The sequence below is a fragment of the Helicoverpa zea genome, chromosome 23 (genome assembly GCF_022581195.2).
Source record: "Helicoverpa zea isolate HzStark_Cry1AcR chromosome 23, ilHelZeax1.1, whole genome shotgun sequence".
Classification (NCBI taxonomy): Eukaryota; Metazoa; Arthropoda; class Insecta; order Lepidoptera; family Noctuidae; genus Helicoverpa; species Helicoverpa zea.
The window spans coordinates 6,790,005-6,808,168 of record NC_061474.1 but is presented as its reverse complement, the minus strand read 5'-3'; the positions used below and the strand labels follow the sequence as shown (position 1 = coordinate 6,808,168).

The following is an 18,164-nucleotide window of genomic DNA, read 5'->3' as shown; positions in this document are numbered from 1 at the left end:
CAAGCCAACCGTTGCCATGCTAAGACTGTCGTTAAAGTGTGCGCTCTAACAGGGGTTGCAGCGCGTTTGATTGGAGGCTCTACACTTCATACTGCACTAAAGCTACCTGTGCAAAAAGATGGAAGGATAACCCAGATGCCCATGCTGACGGGAAATTTTCTCAGATTGATGCGGTTACAGTGGAAAGATATACAATTGCTATTTATTGACGAAATATCAATGGTCCCGTATACAACTTAAGAATAGTGAAGAAATGTTCGGTGGTCTTAATGTGCTCTTGTTCGGCGATCTAATGCAACTGCCTCCGGTACGCGGAAACCAAGTATTCGATCAACCAGCAAGAATGGTTCCAGCGACACATTTGTGGCGCTTGTTCTCTTTAATAGAGCTAAAAGAGAACATGAGACAAAAAGGTTGCGACAAGTTTGTGAATATATTGAACGCTTTAAGAGTAGGTGAGCTGACTACCGAACACTTTTCTGATCTTATGCAGAAAGTATCTTCAAATAGCTCTGGAGAGTTCTCGATTGAAAAAGCTCTACGTATTTACCCAACGAATCAGCAGGTCAATAAACATAATTCAGCCGTTCTCGAACATTTTAGGAAGAAGAATACACAAATGTTTAAAATAATAGCACAAGATCAATTAATTGATGGATCAAAAAAGAATGATCAGATTGATATTAATAAAATAATACACACGGACATTAACAAAACAGGAGGTCTTCCAAAAGAACTAGAAATATTTGTTGGTGCTAAAGTTATGTTGAGGTCTAACGTTGACGTTGCTAAGGGACTTGTGAATGGAGCAATAGGTCACATCACTGAAATCATATGGCCGTATTACAGACGTGCTCAACTATACGATAGCAATGTACCATCGGTTCGCGTAGACTTTGGTAACGATGGCATTCACATAATACACCCTAAATCAGTTCAATTTCCTGCTAAATTTAATCACGGCACAGCTGAAAGAAGAATGCTCCCGATTGTCTTGTCTTGGGCTTCAACTGTGCATAAAATGCAGGGAACTACTGTAGATCATGCTGTTATTTATCTAGGCTCCAAATTGTTCGCTGCTGGTCAAGCTTATGTAGCTTTAAGCCGAGTTAGGTCTTTAGCAGGTCTTCAAATCGAAGAACTTGACTGCTCCAAGTTGACGTCGAAGAAACCGTGTAATGTTGATGCATTAAAAGAAATGGACAGAATGAGAACAAATAAATAACAAGGGATTTCATAATTTCAACATTATTGATATTTTTATTAATCAGTACATATTACATATCATGTGAACGAACTACGGACTTCATAACGGAATAACGCTGCTACGCGCTGCGAACTACGTCGTAGTAAATCTCGAATTAAAAATAGAGGTACTAAAAAGTTATAAATAAAATTAAAGAAAAAAAAAACCTTTTTAAAAACAAGCTTTTATTTAAATGCTCTAAAAAGAAAAAAATAAACATTTTACACTAAAACTTTTACTGTTAACTTATAACGTCATTTCAAATTTAACACATTTGACACAATTTATATATTATAAAAGCGTGTCGCGAGATCTAAGTATTCGTAAATGCTGCCTATTAAAATTATAAAACTAAGAAAATCGAATAATAATGTATATATATATACTATTACTATATTATTATATATACTATATATATATATATATTATACATTATACTAATTGTTGGGTAGGTTTTATTGTTATATAATAATATATATATTTATATATTCGATTTATATAATAAGTATATATTCGAGATCTAAGTATTCGTACCTGCTGCCTATTAAAATTATAAAACTAAGAAAATACGAATACTTAGTAATACGAATACTTAGATCTCGCGACACGCTTTTATAATATATAAATTGTGTCAAATGTGTTAAATTTGAAATGACGTTATAAGTTAACAGTAAAAGTTTTAGTGTAAAATGTTTATTTTTTTCTTTTTAGAGCATTTAAATAAAAGCTTGTTTTTAAAAAGGTTTTTTTTTTCTTTAATTTTATTTTTACAAGCTTTTATTTACTTTCACCTGTCCCGTTGTCTGTAATCAAATCTTGCAACTTAAATTTGATCCACTTCCCGGTTTCCGATTGAGCTGAAATTTAGTATACATGTATAAATCGGATGACAATGCAATGTCATTGTGACATAGAGCTGATCTGATGATGGAGCTGGAAGGTGGCCATAGGAACTTCGTAATTAAACGACGCAACCCTATCGAGTTTGGGCTCATTAGATTCGTCTTGACAAGTACTTTGATACTATATGGTAACCAGGGTCTGATGATGGAGCCGGAAGGTGGCCATAGGAACTCCGTAATTAAACGACGCAACCCCATCGAGTTTGGGCTCATTGGATTAGTCTTGATGAGTACTTTGATACTATATGGTAACCAGGGTCTGATGATGGAGCCGGAAGGTGGCCATAGGTACTCCGTAATAAAAAGACACAACCCCATCGAGTTTGGGCTCATTGGATTAGTCTTGACGAGTACTTTGATACTATATGGTAACCAGGGTCTGATGATGGAGCCGGAAGGTGGCCATAGGAACTTCGTAATTAAACGACGCAACCCCATCGAGTTTGGGCTCATTGGATTAGTCTTGACGAGTACTTTGATACTATATGGTAACCAGGGTCTGATGTTGGAGCCGGAAGGTGGCCATAGGAACTCCGTAATTAAACGACGCAACCCCATCGAGTGTGGGCTCATTGGATAAGTCTTGACGAGTCTCTTGCTTTCGACCCATATTAATTATATGTAGGATCAGGATCAGTCGAGCGATAAACCATCAGGGTTTGGAGTCCCCATTTTGTCAAATGGACGCGAACCTATTTTAAATCTATGGTCATTCCGTTATGAAGTCCGTAGTTCGTTCACATGATATGTAATATGTACTGATTAATAAAAATATCAATAATGTTGAAATTATTCTCGATGAAGAAAATCTACAACCTAACGACGAACCCATTGATGAAATCGAAGCACCTGAACATTGTATGGCTGATGATGAGTTCAATACGTCTTGCAGAGCTATGAATGCTGATCAGGCGGAAGTGTTTCGATTTGTGACACGAAATATTCAAGAGCAGATTCAAGGAAACGACAACAGACTAAGGCTCTTCATAACAGGGAATGCAGGAACTGGTAAAACATTTTTGTTTAAATTGCTGAAAAATCAAGCCAACCGTTGCCATGCTAAGACTGTCGTTAAAGTGTGCGCTCTAACAGGGGTTGCAGCGCGTTTGATTGGAGGCTCTACACTTCATACTGCACTAAAGCTACCTGTGCAAAAAGATGGAAGGATAACCCAGATGCCCATGCTGACGGGAAATTTTCTCAGATTGATGCGGTTACAGTGGAAAAAAAGATAAAAGATATACAATTGCTATTTATTGACGAAATATCAATGGTCCCGTATACAACTTAAGAATAGTGAAGAAATGTTCGGTGGTCTTAATGTGCTCTTGTTCGGCGATCTAATGCAACTGCCTCCGGTACGCGGAAACCAAGTATTCGATCAACCAGCAAGAATGGTTCCAGCGACACATTTGTGGCGCTTGTTCTCTTTAATAGAGCTAAAAGAGAACATGAGACAAAAAGGTTGCGACAAGTTTGTGAATATATTGAACGCTTTAAGAGTAGGTGAGCTGACTACCGAACACTTTTCTGATCTTATGCAGAAAGTATCTTCAAATAGCTCTGGAGAGTTCTCGATTGAAAAAGCTCTACGTATTTACCCAACGAATCAGCAGGTCAATAAACATAATTCAGCCGTTCTCGAACATTTTAGGAAGAAGAATACACAAATGTTTAAAATAATAGCACAAGATCAATTAATTGATGGATCAAAAAAGAATGATCAGATTGATATTAATAAAATAATACACACGGACATTAACAAAACAGGAGGTCTTCCAAAAGAACTAGAAATATTTGTTGGTGCTAAAGTTATGTTGAGGTCTAACGTTGACGTTGCTAAGGGACTTGTGAATGGAGCAATAGGTCACATCACTGAAATCATATGGCCGTATTACAGACGTGCTCAACTATACGATAGCGATGTACCATCGGTTCGCGTAGACTTTGGTAACGATGGCATTCACATAATACACCCTAAATCAGTTCAATTTCCTGCTAAATTTAATCACGGCACAGCTGAAAGAAGAATGCTCCCGATTGTCTTGTCTTGGGCTTCAACTGTGCATAAAATGCAGGGAACTACTGTAGATCATGCTGTTATTTATCTAGGCTCCAAATTGTTCGCTGCTGGTCAAGCTTATGTAGCTTTAAGCCGAGTTAGGTCTTTAGCAGGTCTTCAAATCGAAGAACTTGACTGCTCCAAGTTGACGTCGAAGAAACCGTGTAATGTTGATGCATTAAAAGAAATGGACAGAATGAGAACAAATAAATAACAAGGGATTTCATAATTTCAACATTATTGATATTTTTATTAATCAGTACATATTACATATCATGTGAACGAACTACGGACTTCATAACGGAATAACGCTGCTACGCGCTGCGAACTACGTCGTAGTAAATCTCGAATTAAAAATAGAGGTACTAAAAAGTTATAAATAAAATTAAAGAAAAAAAAAACCTTTTTAAAAACAAGCTTTTATTTAAATGCTCTAAAAAGAAAAAAATAAACATTTTACACTAAAACTTTTACTGTTAACTTATAACGTCATTTCAAATTTAACACATTTGACACAATTTATATATTATAAAAGCGTGTCGCGAGATCTAAGTATTCGTAAATGCTGCCTATTAAAATTATAAAACTAAGAAAATCGAATAATAATGTATATATATATACTATTACTATATTATTATATATACTATATATATATATATATTATACATTATACTAATTGTTGGGTAGGTTTTATTGTTATATAATAATATATATATTTATATATTCGATTTATATAATAAGTATATATTCGAGATCTAAGTATTCGTACCTGCTGCCTATTAAAATTATAAAACTAAGAAAATACGAATACTTAGTAATACGAATACTTAGATCTCGCGACACGCTTTTATAATATATAAATTGTGTCAAATGTGTTAAATTTGAAATGACGTTATAAGTTAACAGTAAAAGTTTTAGTGTAAAATGTTTATTTTTTTCTTTTTAGAGCATTTAAATAAAAGCTTGTTACAAGCTTTTATTTACTTTCACCTGTCCCGTTGTCTGTAATCAAATCTTGCAACTTAAATTTGATCCACTTCCCGGTTTCCGATTGAGCTGAAATTTAGTATACATGTATAAATCGGATGACAATGCAATGTCATTGTGACATAGAGCTGATCTGATGATGGAGCTGGAAGGTGGCCATAGGAACTTCGTAATTAAACGACGCAACCCTATCGAGTTTGGGCTCATTAGATTCGTCTTGACAAGTACTTTGATACTATATGGTAACCAGGGTCTGATGATGGAGCCGGAAGGTGGCCATAGGAACTCCGTAATTAAACGACGCAACCCCATCGAGTTTGGGCTCATTGGATTAGTCTTGATGAGTACTTTGATACTATATGGTAACCAGGGTCTGATGATGGAGCCGGAAGGTGGCCATAGGTACTCCGTAATAAAAAGACACAACCCCATCGAGTTTGGGCTCATTGGATTAGTCTTGACGAGTACTTTGATACTATATGGTAACCAGGGTCTGATGATGGAGCCGGAAGGTGGCCATAGGAACTTCGTAATTAAACGACGCAACCCCATCGAGTTTGGGCTCATTGGATTAGTCTTGACGAGTACTTTGATACTATATGGTAACCAGGGTCTGATGTTGGAGCCGGAAGGTGGCCATAGGAACTCCGTAATTAAACGACGCAACCCCATCGAGTGTGGGCTCATTGGATAAGTCTTGACGAGTCTCTTGCTTTCGACCCATATTAATTATATGTAGGATCAGGATCAGTCGAGCGATAAACCATCAGGGTTTGGAGTCCCCATTTTGTCAAATGGACGCGAACCTATTTTAAATCTATGGTCATTCCGTTATGAAGTCCGTAGTTCGTTCACATGATATGTAATATGTACTGATTAATAAATAAAATTAAAGAAAAAAAAAACCTTTTTAAAAACAAGCTTTTATTTAAATGCTCTAAAAAGAAAAAAATAAACATTTTACACTAAAACTTTTACTGTTAACTTATAACGTCATTTCAAATTTAACACATTTGACACAATTTATATATTATAAAAGCGTGTCGCGAGATCTAAGTATTCGTATTACTAAGTATTCGTATTTTCTTAGTTTTATAATTTTAATAGGCAGCAGGTACGAATACTTAGATCTCGAATATATACTTATTATATAAATCGAATATATAAATATATATATTATTATATAACAATAAAACCTACCCAACAATTAGTATAATGTATAATATATATATATATATAGTATATATAATAATATAGTAATAGTATATATATATACATTATTATTCGATTTTCTTAGTTTTATAATTTTAATAGGCAGCATTTACGAATACTTAGATCTCGCGACACGCTTTTATAATATATAAATTGTGTCAAATGTGTTAAATTTGAAATGACGTTATAAGTTAACAGTAAAAGTTTTAGTGTAAAATGTTTATTTTTTTCTTTTTAGAGCATTTAAATAAAAGCTTGTTTTTAAAAAGGTTTTTTTTTTCTTTAATTTTATTTATAACTTTTTAGTACCTCTATTTTTAATTCGAGATTTACTACGACGTAGTTCGCAGCGCGTAGCAGCGTTATTCCGTTATGAAGTCCGTAGTTCGTTCACATGATATGTAATATGTACTGATTAATAAAAATATCAATAATGTTGAAATTATGAAATCCCTTGTTATTTATTTGTTCTCATTCTGTCCATTTCTTTTAATGCATCAACATTACACGGTTTCTTCGACGTCAACTTGGAGCAGTCAAGTTCTTCGATTTGAAGACCTGCTAAAGACCTAACTCGGCTTAAAGCTACATAAGCTTGACCAGCAGCGAACAATTTGGAGCCTAGATAAATAACAGCATGATCTACAGTAGTTCCCTGCATTTTATGCACAGTTGAAGCCCAAGACAAGACAATCGGGAGCATTCTTCTTTCAGCTGTGCCGTGATTAAATTTAGCAGGAAATTGAACTGATTTAGGGTGTATTATGTGAATGCCATCGTTACCAAAGTCTACGCGAACCGATGGTACATCGCTATCGTATAGTTGAGCACGTCTGTAATACGGCCATATGATTTCAGTGATGTGACCTATTGCTCCATTCACAAGTCCCTTAGCAACGTCAACGTTAGACCTCAACATAACTTTAGCACCAACAAATATTTCTAGTTCTTTTGGAAGACCTCCTGTTTTGTTAATGTCCGTGTGTATTATTTTATTAATATCAATCTGATCATTCTTTTTTGATCCATCAATTAATTGATCTTGTGCTATTATTTTAAACATTTGTGTATTCTTCTTCCTAAAATGTTCGAGAACGGCTGAATTATGTTTATTGACCTGCTGATTCGTTGGGTAAATACGTAGAGCTTTTTCAATCGAGAACTCTCCAGAGCTATTTGAAGATACTTTCTGCATAAGATCAGAAAAGTGTTCGGTAGTCAGCTCACCTACTCTTAAAGCGTTCAATATATTCACAAACTTGTCGCAACCTTTTTGTCTCATGTTCTCTTTTAGCTCTATTAAAGAGAACAAGCGCCACAAATGTGTCGCTGGAACCATTCTTGCTGGTTGATCGAATACTTGGTTTCCGCGTACCGGAGGCAGTTGCATTAGATCGCCGAACAAGAGCACATTAAGACCACCGAACATTTCTTCACTATTCTTAAGTTGTATACGGGACCATTGATATTTCGTCAATAAATAGCAATTGTATATCTTTTATCTTTTTTTCCACTGTAACCGCATCAATCTGAGAAAATTTCCCGTCAGCATGGGCATCTGGGTTATCCTTCCATCTTTTTGCACAGGTAGCTTTAGTGCAGTATGAAGTGTAGAGCCTCCAATCAAACGCGCTGCAACCCCTGTTAGAGCGCACACTTTAACGACAGTCTTAGCATGGCAACGGTTGGCTTGATTTTTCAGCAATTTAAACAAAAATGTTTTACCAGTTCCTGCATTCCCTGTTATGAAGAGCCTTAGTCTGTTGTCGTTTCCTTGAATCTGCTCTTGAATATTTCGTGTCACAAATCGAAACACTTCCGCCTGATCAGCATTCATAGCTCTGCAAGACGTATTGAACTCATCATCAGCCATACAATGTTCAGGTGCTTCGATTTCATCAATGGGTTCGTCGTTAGGTTGTAGATTTTCTTCATCGAGAATAATTTCAACATTATTGATATTTTTATTAATCAGTACATATTACATATCATGTGAACGAACTACGGACTTCATAACGGAATGACCATAGATTTAAAATAGGTTCGCGTCCATTTGACAAAATGGGGACTCCAAACCCTGATGGTTTATCGCTCGACTGATCCTGATCCTACATATAATTAATATGGGTCGAAAGCAAGAGACTCGTCAAGACTTATCCAATGAGCCCACACTCGATGGGGTTGCGTCGTTTAATTACGGAGTTCCTATGGCCACCTTCCGGCTCCAACATCAGACCCTGGTTACCATATAGTATCAAAGTACTCGTCAAGACTAATCCAATGAGCCCAAACTCGATGGGGTTGCGTCGTTTAATTACGAAGTTCCTATGGCCACCTTCCGGCTCCATCATCAGACCCTGGTTACCATATAGTATCAAAGTACTCGTCAAGACTAATCCAATGAGCCCAAACTCGATGGGGTTGTGTCTTTTTATTACGGAGTACCTATGGCCACCTTCCGGCTCCATCATCAGACCCTGGTTACCATATAGTATCAAAGTACTCATCAAGACTAATCCAATGAGCCCAAACTCGATGGGGTTGCGTCGTTTAATTACGGAGTTCCTATGGCCACCTTCCGGCTCCATCATCAGACCCTGGTTACCATATAGTATCAAAGTACTTGTCAAGACGAATCTAATGAGCCCAAACTCGATAGGGTTGCGTCGTTTAATTACGAAGTTCCTATGGCCACCTTCCAGCTCCATCATCAGATCAGCTCTATGTCACAATGACATTGCATTGTCATCCGATTTATACATGTATACTAAATTTCAGCTCAATCGGAAACCGGGAAGTGGATCAAATTTAAGTTGCAAGATTTGATTACAGACAACGGGACAGGTGAAAGTAAATAAAAGCTTGTAAAATATCAATAATGTTGAAATTATTCTCGATGAAGAAAATCTACAACCTAACGACGAACCCATTGATGAAATCGAAGCACCTGAACATTGTATGGCTGATGATGAGTTCAATACGTCTTGCAGAGCTATGAATGCTGATCAGGCGGAAGTGTTTCGATTTGTGACACGAAATATTCAAGAGCAGATTCAAGGAAACGACAACAGACTAAGGCTCTTCATAACAGGGAATGCAGGAACTGGTAAAACATTTTTGTTTAAATTGCTGAAAAATCAAGCCAACCGTTGCCATGCTAAGACTGTCGTTAAAGTGTGCGCTCTAACAGGGGTTGCAGCGCGTTTGATTGGAGGCTCTACACTTCATACTGCACTAAAGCTACCTGTGCAAAAAGATGGAAGGATAACCCAGATGCCCATGCTGACGGGAAATTTTCTCAGATTGATGCGGTTACAGTGGAAAAAAAGATAAAAGATATACAATTGCTATTTATTGACGAAATATCAATGGTCCCGTATACAACTTAAGAATAGTGAAGAAATGTTCGGTGGTCTTAATGTGCTCTTGTTCGGCGATCTAATGCAACTGCCTCCGGTACGCGGAAACCAAGTATTCGATCAACCAGCAAGAATGGTTCCAGCGACACATTTGTGGCGCTTGTTCTCTTTAATAGAGCTAAAAGAGAACATGAGACAAAAAGGTTGCGACAAGTTTGTGAATATATTGAACGCTTTAAGAGTAGGTGAGCTGACTACCGAACACTTTTCTGATCTTATGCAGAAAGTATCTTCAAATAGCTCTGGAGAGTTCTCGATTGAAAAAGCTCTACGTATTTACCCAACGAATCAGCAGGTCAATAAACATAATTCAGCCGTTCTCGAACATTTTAGGAAGAAGAATACACAAATGTTTAAAATAATAGCACAAGATCAATTAATTGATGGATCAAAAAAGAATGATCAGATTGATATTAATAAAATAATACACACGGACATTAACAAAACAGGAGGTCTTCCAAAAGAACTAGAAATATTTGTTGGTGCTAAAGTTATGTTGAGGTCTAACGTTGACGTTGCTAAGGGACTTGTGAATGGAGCAATAGGTCACATCACTGAAATCATATGGCCGTATTACAGACGTGCTCAACTATACGATAGCAATGTACCATCGGTTCGCGTAGACTTTGGTAACGATGGCATTCACATAATACACCCTAAATCAGTTCAATTTCCTGCTAAATTTAATCACGGCACAGCTGAAAGAAGAATGCTCCCGATTGTCTTGTCTTGGGCTTCAACTGTGCATAAAATGCAGGGAACTACTGTAGATCATGCTGTTATTTATCTAGGCTCCAAATTGTTCGCTGCTGGTCAAGCTTATGTAGCTTTAAGCCGAGTTAGGTCTTTAGCAGGTCTTCAAATCGAAGAACTTGACTGCTCCAAGTTGACGTCGAAGAAACCGTGTAATGTTGATGCATTAAAAGAAATGGACAGAATGAGAACAAATAAATAACAAGGGATTTCATAATTTCAACATTATTGATATTTTTATTAATCAGTACATATTACATATCATGTGAACGAACTACGGACTTCATAACGGAATAACGCTGCTACGCGCTGCGAACTACGTCGTAGTAAATCTCGAATTAAAAATAGAGGTACTAAAAAGTTATAAATAAAATTAAAGAAAAAAAAAACCTTTTTAAAAACAAGCTTTTATTTAAATGCTCTAAAAAGAAAAAAATAAACATTTTACACTAAAACTTTTACTGTTAACTTATAACGTCATTTCAAATTTAACACATTTGACACAATTTATATATTATAAAAGCGTGTCGCGAGATCTAAGTATTCGTAAATGCTGCCTATTAAAATTATAAAACTAAGAAAATCGAATAATAATATATATATATATATACTATTACTATATTATTATATATACTATATATATATATATATATTATACATTATACTAATTGTTGGGTAGGTTTTATTGTTATATAATAATATATATATTTATATATTCGATTTATATAATAAGTATATATTCGAGATCTAAGTATTCGTACCTGCTGCCTATTAAAATTATAAAACTAAGAAAATACGAATACTTAGTAATACGAATACTTAGATCTCGCGACACGCTTTTATAATATATAAATTGTGTCAAATGTGTTAAATTTGAAATGACGTTATAAGTTAACAGTAAAAGTTTTAGTGTAAAATGTTTATTTTTTTCTTTTTAGAGCATTTAAATAAAAGCTTGTTTTTAAAAAGGTTTTTTTTTTCTTTAATTTTATTTTTAAAAAGGTTTTTTTTTTCTTTAATTTTATTTTATTACTGTTTATATAGAGTATGCTGAATTGTTTTGTTAACTTTTCAGAATCCATTGTAGGTCTATTCGTTCTCTCAAATAGACCGTATTATTTTAAGATAGTCTAAAGTTCATACATTAAAGTATGTATTATAAAATGGGGGATAAAGAAGTGTTGCTTATTAATATACTAATATACTGAGCCTTAATAGTTTTACTTCATCAAAACAAACTGACATGATTTATTTATAAATTTACTGTATTTTTATGGTTGTATAACGTGTACACTTTTTTAGGGCGTAATATCCGTCGGTGCTGGAGTGCCATTAGCAAATGAATACACGTCCGTGGTATATTATCACGATGATCGACCAAGATGGCAAGAAGTCTTCAAGGTAAGATTAAAATGCATATTTAACCATCGTTTATTTTACAACTTTTTCCAGTCCTTTTTTGGCCCATTTACTTTTCACCAAAGTACATAAGCATTCGTTTTTCTTAAAACAACTGCTAATTTTGACAATTGATCGTGTAAATACATAGTAAAAAGTCTTTTTAAAAAAACTGTCGTTTATGTTGTCGACGAACTTGGCATTAGTGAGACAAATCAATTTGAATGCCTTTATGGTAATTGTGTGAAAGTTGTCTTAAAAGTCGACATTCCGAATCAATTATTGCTAAATAGTCGCCGTTGTCTATTTCCTTACACCCTCAACCTATAATTACTTCTACACTAATCTATCTTCCAGGTATGCCTAAACATAGAAGAATTTAAAGAAGCTCACCTAGTATTCCTCTGCCGCCATCGTTCGTCGAACGAGGCTAAAGACCGAGCGGAGAGACACTTCGCTCTCTCATACTTACGTCTCATGCAACGAGAGGGCACCACTACTCCCGATACACAGCATAATTTGTGTGTTTATAAGGTAGGATGAGTTTTTTGAAATTACATTATTGTGGCAATATTTGGGTTTTATTATAGTAATGTACAAATGCAAATGGTTGTGTAATGTGTTCGTGTAGTCTTGCTAATGTAACTCCTGTATATTATTTTTAAATTTTTAGTCTTTAATTGCACTTTAGAACATCACTTGGCAGTATGTAAAAAAAAATCCAAAGTTAAATAATTTATTTCATTTAAAAATACTTTTTTATATTTAGATTTGTGTGGTATTTTATGTTTTTTATATTTCTTTTTAACTGACTAGAATAGTATATTAATTCTGTGTTATTCTTGAAATTATAGTGTCTATTTTATTATAGGCTATCAGCAAAAAAAAAAAAACCTTTTTAAAAACAAGCTTTTATTTAAATGCTCTAAAAAGAAAAAAATAAACATTTTACACTAAAACTTTTACTGTTAACTTATAACGTCATTTCAAATTTAACACATTTGACACAATTTATATATTATAAAAGCGTGTCGCGAGATCTAAGTATTCGTATTACTAAGTATTCGTATTTTCTTAGTTTTATAATTTTAATAGGCAGCAGGTACGAATACTTAGATCTCGAATATATACTTATTATATAAATCGAATATATAAATATATATATTATTATATAACAATAAAACCTACCCAACAATTAGTATAATGTATAATATATATATATATATATAGTATATATAATAATATAGTAATAGTATATATATATATATATTATTATTCGATTTTCTTAGTTTTATAATTTTAATAGGCAGCATTTACGAATACTTAGATCTCGCGACACGCTTTTATAATATATAAATTGTGTCAAATGTGTTAAATTTGAAATGACGTTATAAGTTAACAGTAAAAGTTTTAGTGTAAAATGTTTATTTTTTTCTTTTTAGAGCATTTAAATAAAAGCTTGTTTTTAAAAAGGTTTTTTTTTTTCTTTAATTTTATTTATAACTTTTTAGTACCTCTATTTTTAATTCGAGATTTACTACGACGTAGTTCGCAGCGCGTAGCAGCGTTATTCCGTTATGAAGTCCGTAGTTCGTTCACATGATATGTAATATGTACTGATTAATAAAAATATCAATAATGTTGAAATTATGAAATCCCTTGTTATTTATTTGTTCTCATTCTGTCCATTTCTTTTAATGCATCAACATTACACGGTTTCTTCGACGTCAACTTGGAGCAGTCAAGTTCTTCGATTTGAAGACCTGCTAAAGACCTAACTCGGCTTAAAGCTACATAAGCTTGACCAGCAGCGAACAATTTGGAGCCTAGATAAATAACAGCATGATCTACAGTAGTTCCCTGCATTTTATGCACAGTTGAAGCCCAAGACAAGACAATCGGGAGCATTCTTCTTTCAGCTGTGCCGTGATTAAATTTAGCAGGAAATTGAACTGATTTAGGGTGTATTATGTGAATGCCATCGTTACCAAAGTCTACGCGAACCGATGGTACATCGCTATCGTATAGTTGAGCACGTCTGTAATACGGCCATATGATTTCAGTGATGTGACCTATTGCTCCATTCACAAGTCCCTTAGCAACGTCAACGTTAGACCTCAACATAACTTTAGCACCAACAAATATTTCTAGTTCTTTTGGAAGACCTCCTGTTTTGTTAATGTCCGTGTGTATTATTTTATTAATATCAATCTGATCATTCTTTTTTGATCCATCAATTAATTGATCTTGTGCTATTATTTTAAACATTTGTGTATTCTTCTTCCTAAAATGTTCGAGAACGGCTGAATTATGTTTATTGACCTGCTGATTCGTTGGGTAAATACGTAGAGCTTTTTCAATCGAGAACTCTCCAGAGCTATTTGAAGATACTTTCTGCATAAGATCAGAAAAGTGTTCGGTAGTCAGCTCACCTACTCTTAAAGCGTTCAATATATTCACTAACTTGTCGCAACCTTTTTGTCTCATGTTCTCTTTTAGCTCTATTAAAGAGAACAAGCGCCACAAATGTGTCGCTGGAACCATTCTTGCTGGTTGATCGAATACTTGGTTTCCGCGTACCGGAGGCAGTTGCATTAGATCGCCGAACAAGAGCACATTAAGACCACCGAACATTTCTTCACTATTCTTAAGTTGTATACGGGACCATTGATATTTCGTCAATAAATAGCAATTGTATATCTTTCCACTGTAACCGCATCAATCTGAGAAAATTTCCCGTCAGCATGGGCATCTGGGTTATCCTTCCATCTTTTTGCACAGGTAGCTTTAGTGCAGTATGAAGTGTAGAGCCTCCAATCAAACGCGCTGCAACCCCTGTTAGAGCGCACACTTTAACGACAGTCTTAGCATGGCAACGGTTGGCTTGATTTTTCAGCAATTTAAACAAAAATGTTTTACCAGTTCCTGCATTCCCTGTTATGAAGAGCCTTAGTCTGTTGTCGTTTCCTTGAATCTGCTCTTGAATATTTCGTGTCACAAATCGAAACACTTCTGCCTGATCAGCATTCATAGCTCTGCAAGACGTATTGAACTCATCATCAGCCATACAATGTTCAGGTGCTTCGATTTCATCAATGGGTTCGTCGTTAGGTTGTAGATTTTCTTCATCGAGAATAATTTCAACATTATTGATATTTTTATTAATCAGTACATATTACATATCATGTGAACGAACTACGGACTTCATAACGGAATGACCATAGATTTAAAATAGGTTCGCGTCCATTTGACAAAATGGGGACTCCAAACCCTGTTGGTTTATCGCTCGACTGATCCTGATCCTACATATAATTAATATGGGTCGAAAGCAAGAGACTCGTCAAGACTTATCCAATGAGCCCACACTCGATGGGGTTGCGTCGTTTAATTACGGAGTTCCTATGGCCACCTTCCGGCTCCAACATCAGACCCTGGTTACCATATAGTATCAAAGTACTCGTCAAGACTAATCCAATGAGCCCAAACTCGATGGGGTTGCGTCGTTTAATTACGAAGTTCCTATGGCCACCTTCCGGCTCCATCATCAGACCCTGGTTACCATATAGTATCAAAGTACTCGTCAAGACTAATCCAATGAGCCCAAACTCGATGGGGTTGCGTCTTTTTATTACGGAGTACCTATGGCCACCTTCCGGCTCCATCATCAGCAGACCCTGGTTACCATATAGTATCAAAGTACTCATCAAGACTAATCCAATGAGCCCAAACTCGATGGGGTTGCGTCGTTTAATTACGGAGTTCCTATGGCCACCTTCCGGCTCCATCATCAGACCCTGGTTACCATATAGTATCAAAGTACTTGTCAAGACTAATCTAATGAGCCCAAACTCGATAGGGTTGCGTCGTTTAATTACGAAGTTCCTATGGCCACCTTCCAGCTCCATCATCAGATCAGCTCTATGTCACAATGACATTGCATTGTCATCCGATTTATACATGTATACTAAATTTCAGCTCAATCGGAAACCGGGAAGTGGATCAAATTTAAGTTGCAAGATTTGATTACAGACAACGGGACAGGTGAAAGTAAATAAAAGCTTGTAAAAAGTCGATTATTGAGGTTACAGAGCGGCCCTAAAAACATATATGTCGCAATTTTTTTAAATCACTATCTTTTTATCTATTCCCGCATGACATACATCAATTTTCACAAAAAATATTCCCCACAGATCGACAAACGTTCAACGGGCGGTGACATAGAAGCAGAAGCTTGTGCCAGCTGTCTCCGCTTACCAGCCGAGCGAAGTGAACTGCCGGCCGGCGCCGAACACGGCCTAGCCCGGGGTGTACTGACTCTCGTGCATAGAGATAGTCTCACTGTACACACTAAGCTGTGCTCTACTAAGTTGACACAGAGAGGTAAATACATCAAATGTTATCATCATCATTAGGTTTTATACAACATGTAACGTAATTAACGCACACCCTTAAACACCCCAATTAGAATATTATGTTATAATCATAATACATACACTGAATTTTACAAGCTTTTATTTACTTTCACCTGTCCCGTTGTCTGTAATCAAATCTTGCAACTTAAATTTGATCCACTTCCCGGTTTCCGATTGAGCTGAAATTTAGTATACATGTATAAATCGGATGACAATGCAATGTCATTGTGACATAGAGCTGATCTGATGATGGAGCTGGAAGGTGGCCATAGGAACTTCGTAATTAAACGACGCAACCCTATCGAGTTTGGGCTCATTAGATTCGTCTTGACAAGTACTTTGATACTATATGGTAACCAGGGTCTGATGATGGAGCCGGAAGGTGGCCATAGGAACTCCGTAATTAAACGACGCAACCCCATCGAGTTTGGGCTCATTGGATTAGTCTTGATGAGTACTTTGATACTATATGGTAACCAGGGTCTGATGATGGAGCCGGAAGGTGGCCATAGGTACTCCGTAATAAAAAGACACAACCCCATCGAGTTTGGGCTCATTGGATTAGTCTTGACGAGTACTTTGATACTATATGGTAACCAGGGTCTGATGATGGAGCCGGAAGGTGGCCATAGGAACTTCGTAATTAAACGACGCAACCCCATCGAGTTTGGGCTCATTGGATTAGTCTTGACGAGTACTTTGATACTATATGGTAACCAGGGTCTGATGTTGGAGCCGGAAGGTGGCCATAGGAACTCCGTAATTAAACGACGCAACCCCATCGAGTGTGGGCTCATTGGATAAGTCTTGACGAGTCTCTTGCTTTCGACCCATATTAATTATATGTAGGATCAGGATCAGTCGAGCGATAAACCATCAGGGTTTGGAGTCCCCATTTTGTCAAATGGACGCGAACCTATTTTAAATCTATGGTCATTCCGTTATGAAGTCCGTAGTTCGTTCACATGATATGTAATATGTACTGATTAATAAAAATATCAATAATGTTGAAATTATTCTCGATGAAGAAAATCTACAACCTAACGACGAACCCATTGATGAAATCGAAGCACCTGAACATTGTATGGCTGATGATGAGTTCAATACGTCTTGCAGAGCTATGAATGCTGATCAGGCGGAAGTGTTTCGATTTGTGACACGAAATATTCAAGAGCAGATTCAAGGAAACGACAACAGACTAAGGCTCTTCATAACAGGGAATGCAGGAACTGGTAAAACATTTTTGTTTAAATTGCTGAAAAATCAAGCCAACCGTTGCCATGCTAAGACTGTCGTTAAAGTGTGCGCTCTAACAGGGGTTGCAGCGCGTTTGATTGGAGGCTCTACACTTCATACTGCACTAAAGCTACCTGTGCAAAAAGATGGAAGGATAACCCAGATGCCCATGCTGACGGGAAATTTTCTCAGATTGATGCGGTTACAGTGGAAAAAAAGATAAAAGATATACAATTGCTATTTATTGACGAAATATCAATGGTCCCGTATACAACTTAAGAATAGTGAAGAAATGTTCGGTGGTCTTAATGTGCTCTTGTTCGGCGATCTAATGCAACTGCCTCCGGTACGCGGAAACCAAGTATTCGATCAACCAGCAAGAATGGTTCCAGCGACACATTTGTGGCGCTTGTTCTCTTTAATAGAGCTAAAAGAGAACATGAGACAAAAAGGTTGCGACAAGTTTGTGAATATATTGAACGCTTTAAGAGTAGGTGAGCTGACTACCGAACACTTTTCTGATCTTATGCAGAAAGT

General features: G+C 36.1%; 1 protein-coding gene across 5 annotated transcripts in view; it reads left to right on the top strand.

Moving 5' to 3' along the window:
- Window positions 1-18,164, top strand: part of LOC124642025 (dedicator of cytokinesis protein 1) — a 66,986-nt gene that overhangs the window by 17,171 nt on the left and 31,651 nt on the right. For all 5 annotated transcript variants that reach the window (XM_047180320.1, XM_047180323.1, XM_047180321.1 and 2 more), the window contains 3 exons: window positions 11,884-11,982; window positions 12,337-12,513; window positions 16,170-16,359. In XM_047180320.1, the coding sequence (XP_047036276.1) occupies window positions 11,884-11,982; window positions 12,337-12,513; window positions 16,170-16,359 (466 nt within the window). The remainder of the gene's footprint in view (window positions 1-11,883; window positions 11,983-12,336; window positions 12,514-16,169; window positions 16,360-18,164) is intronic.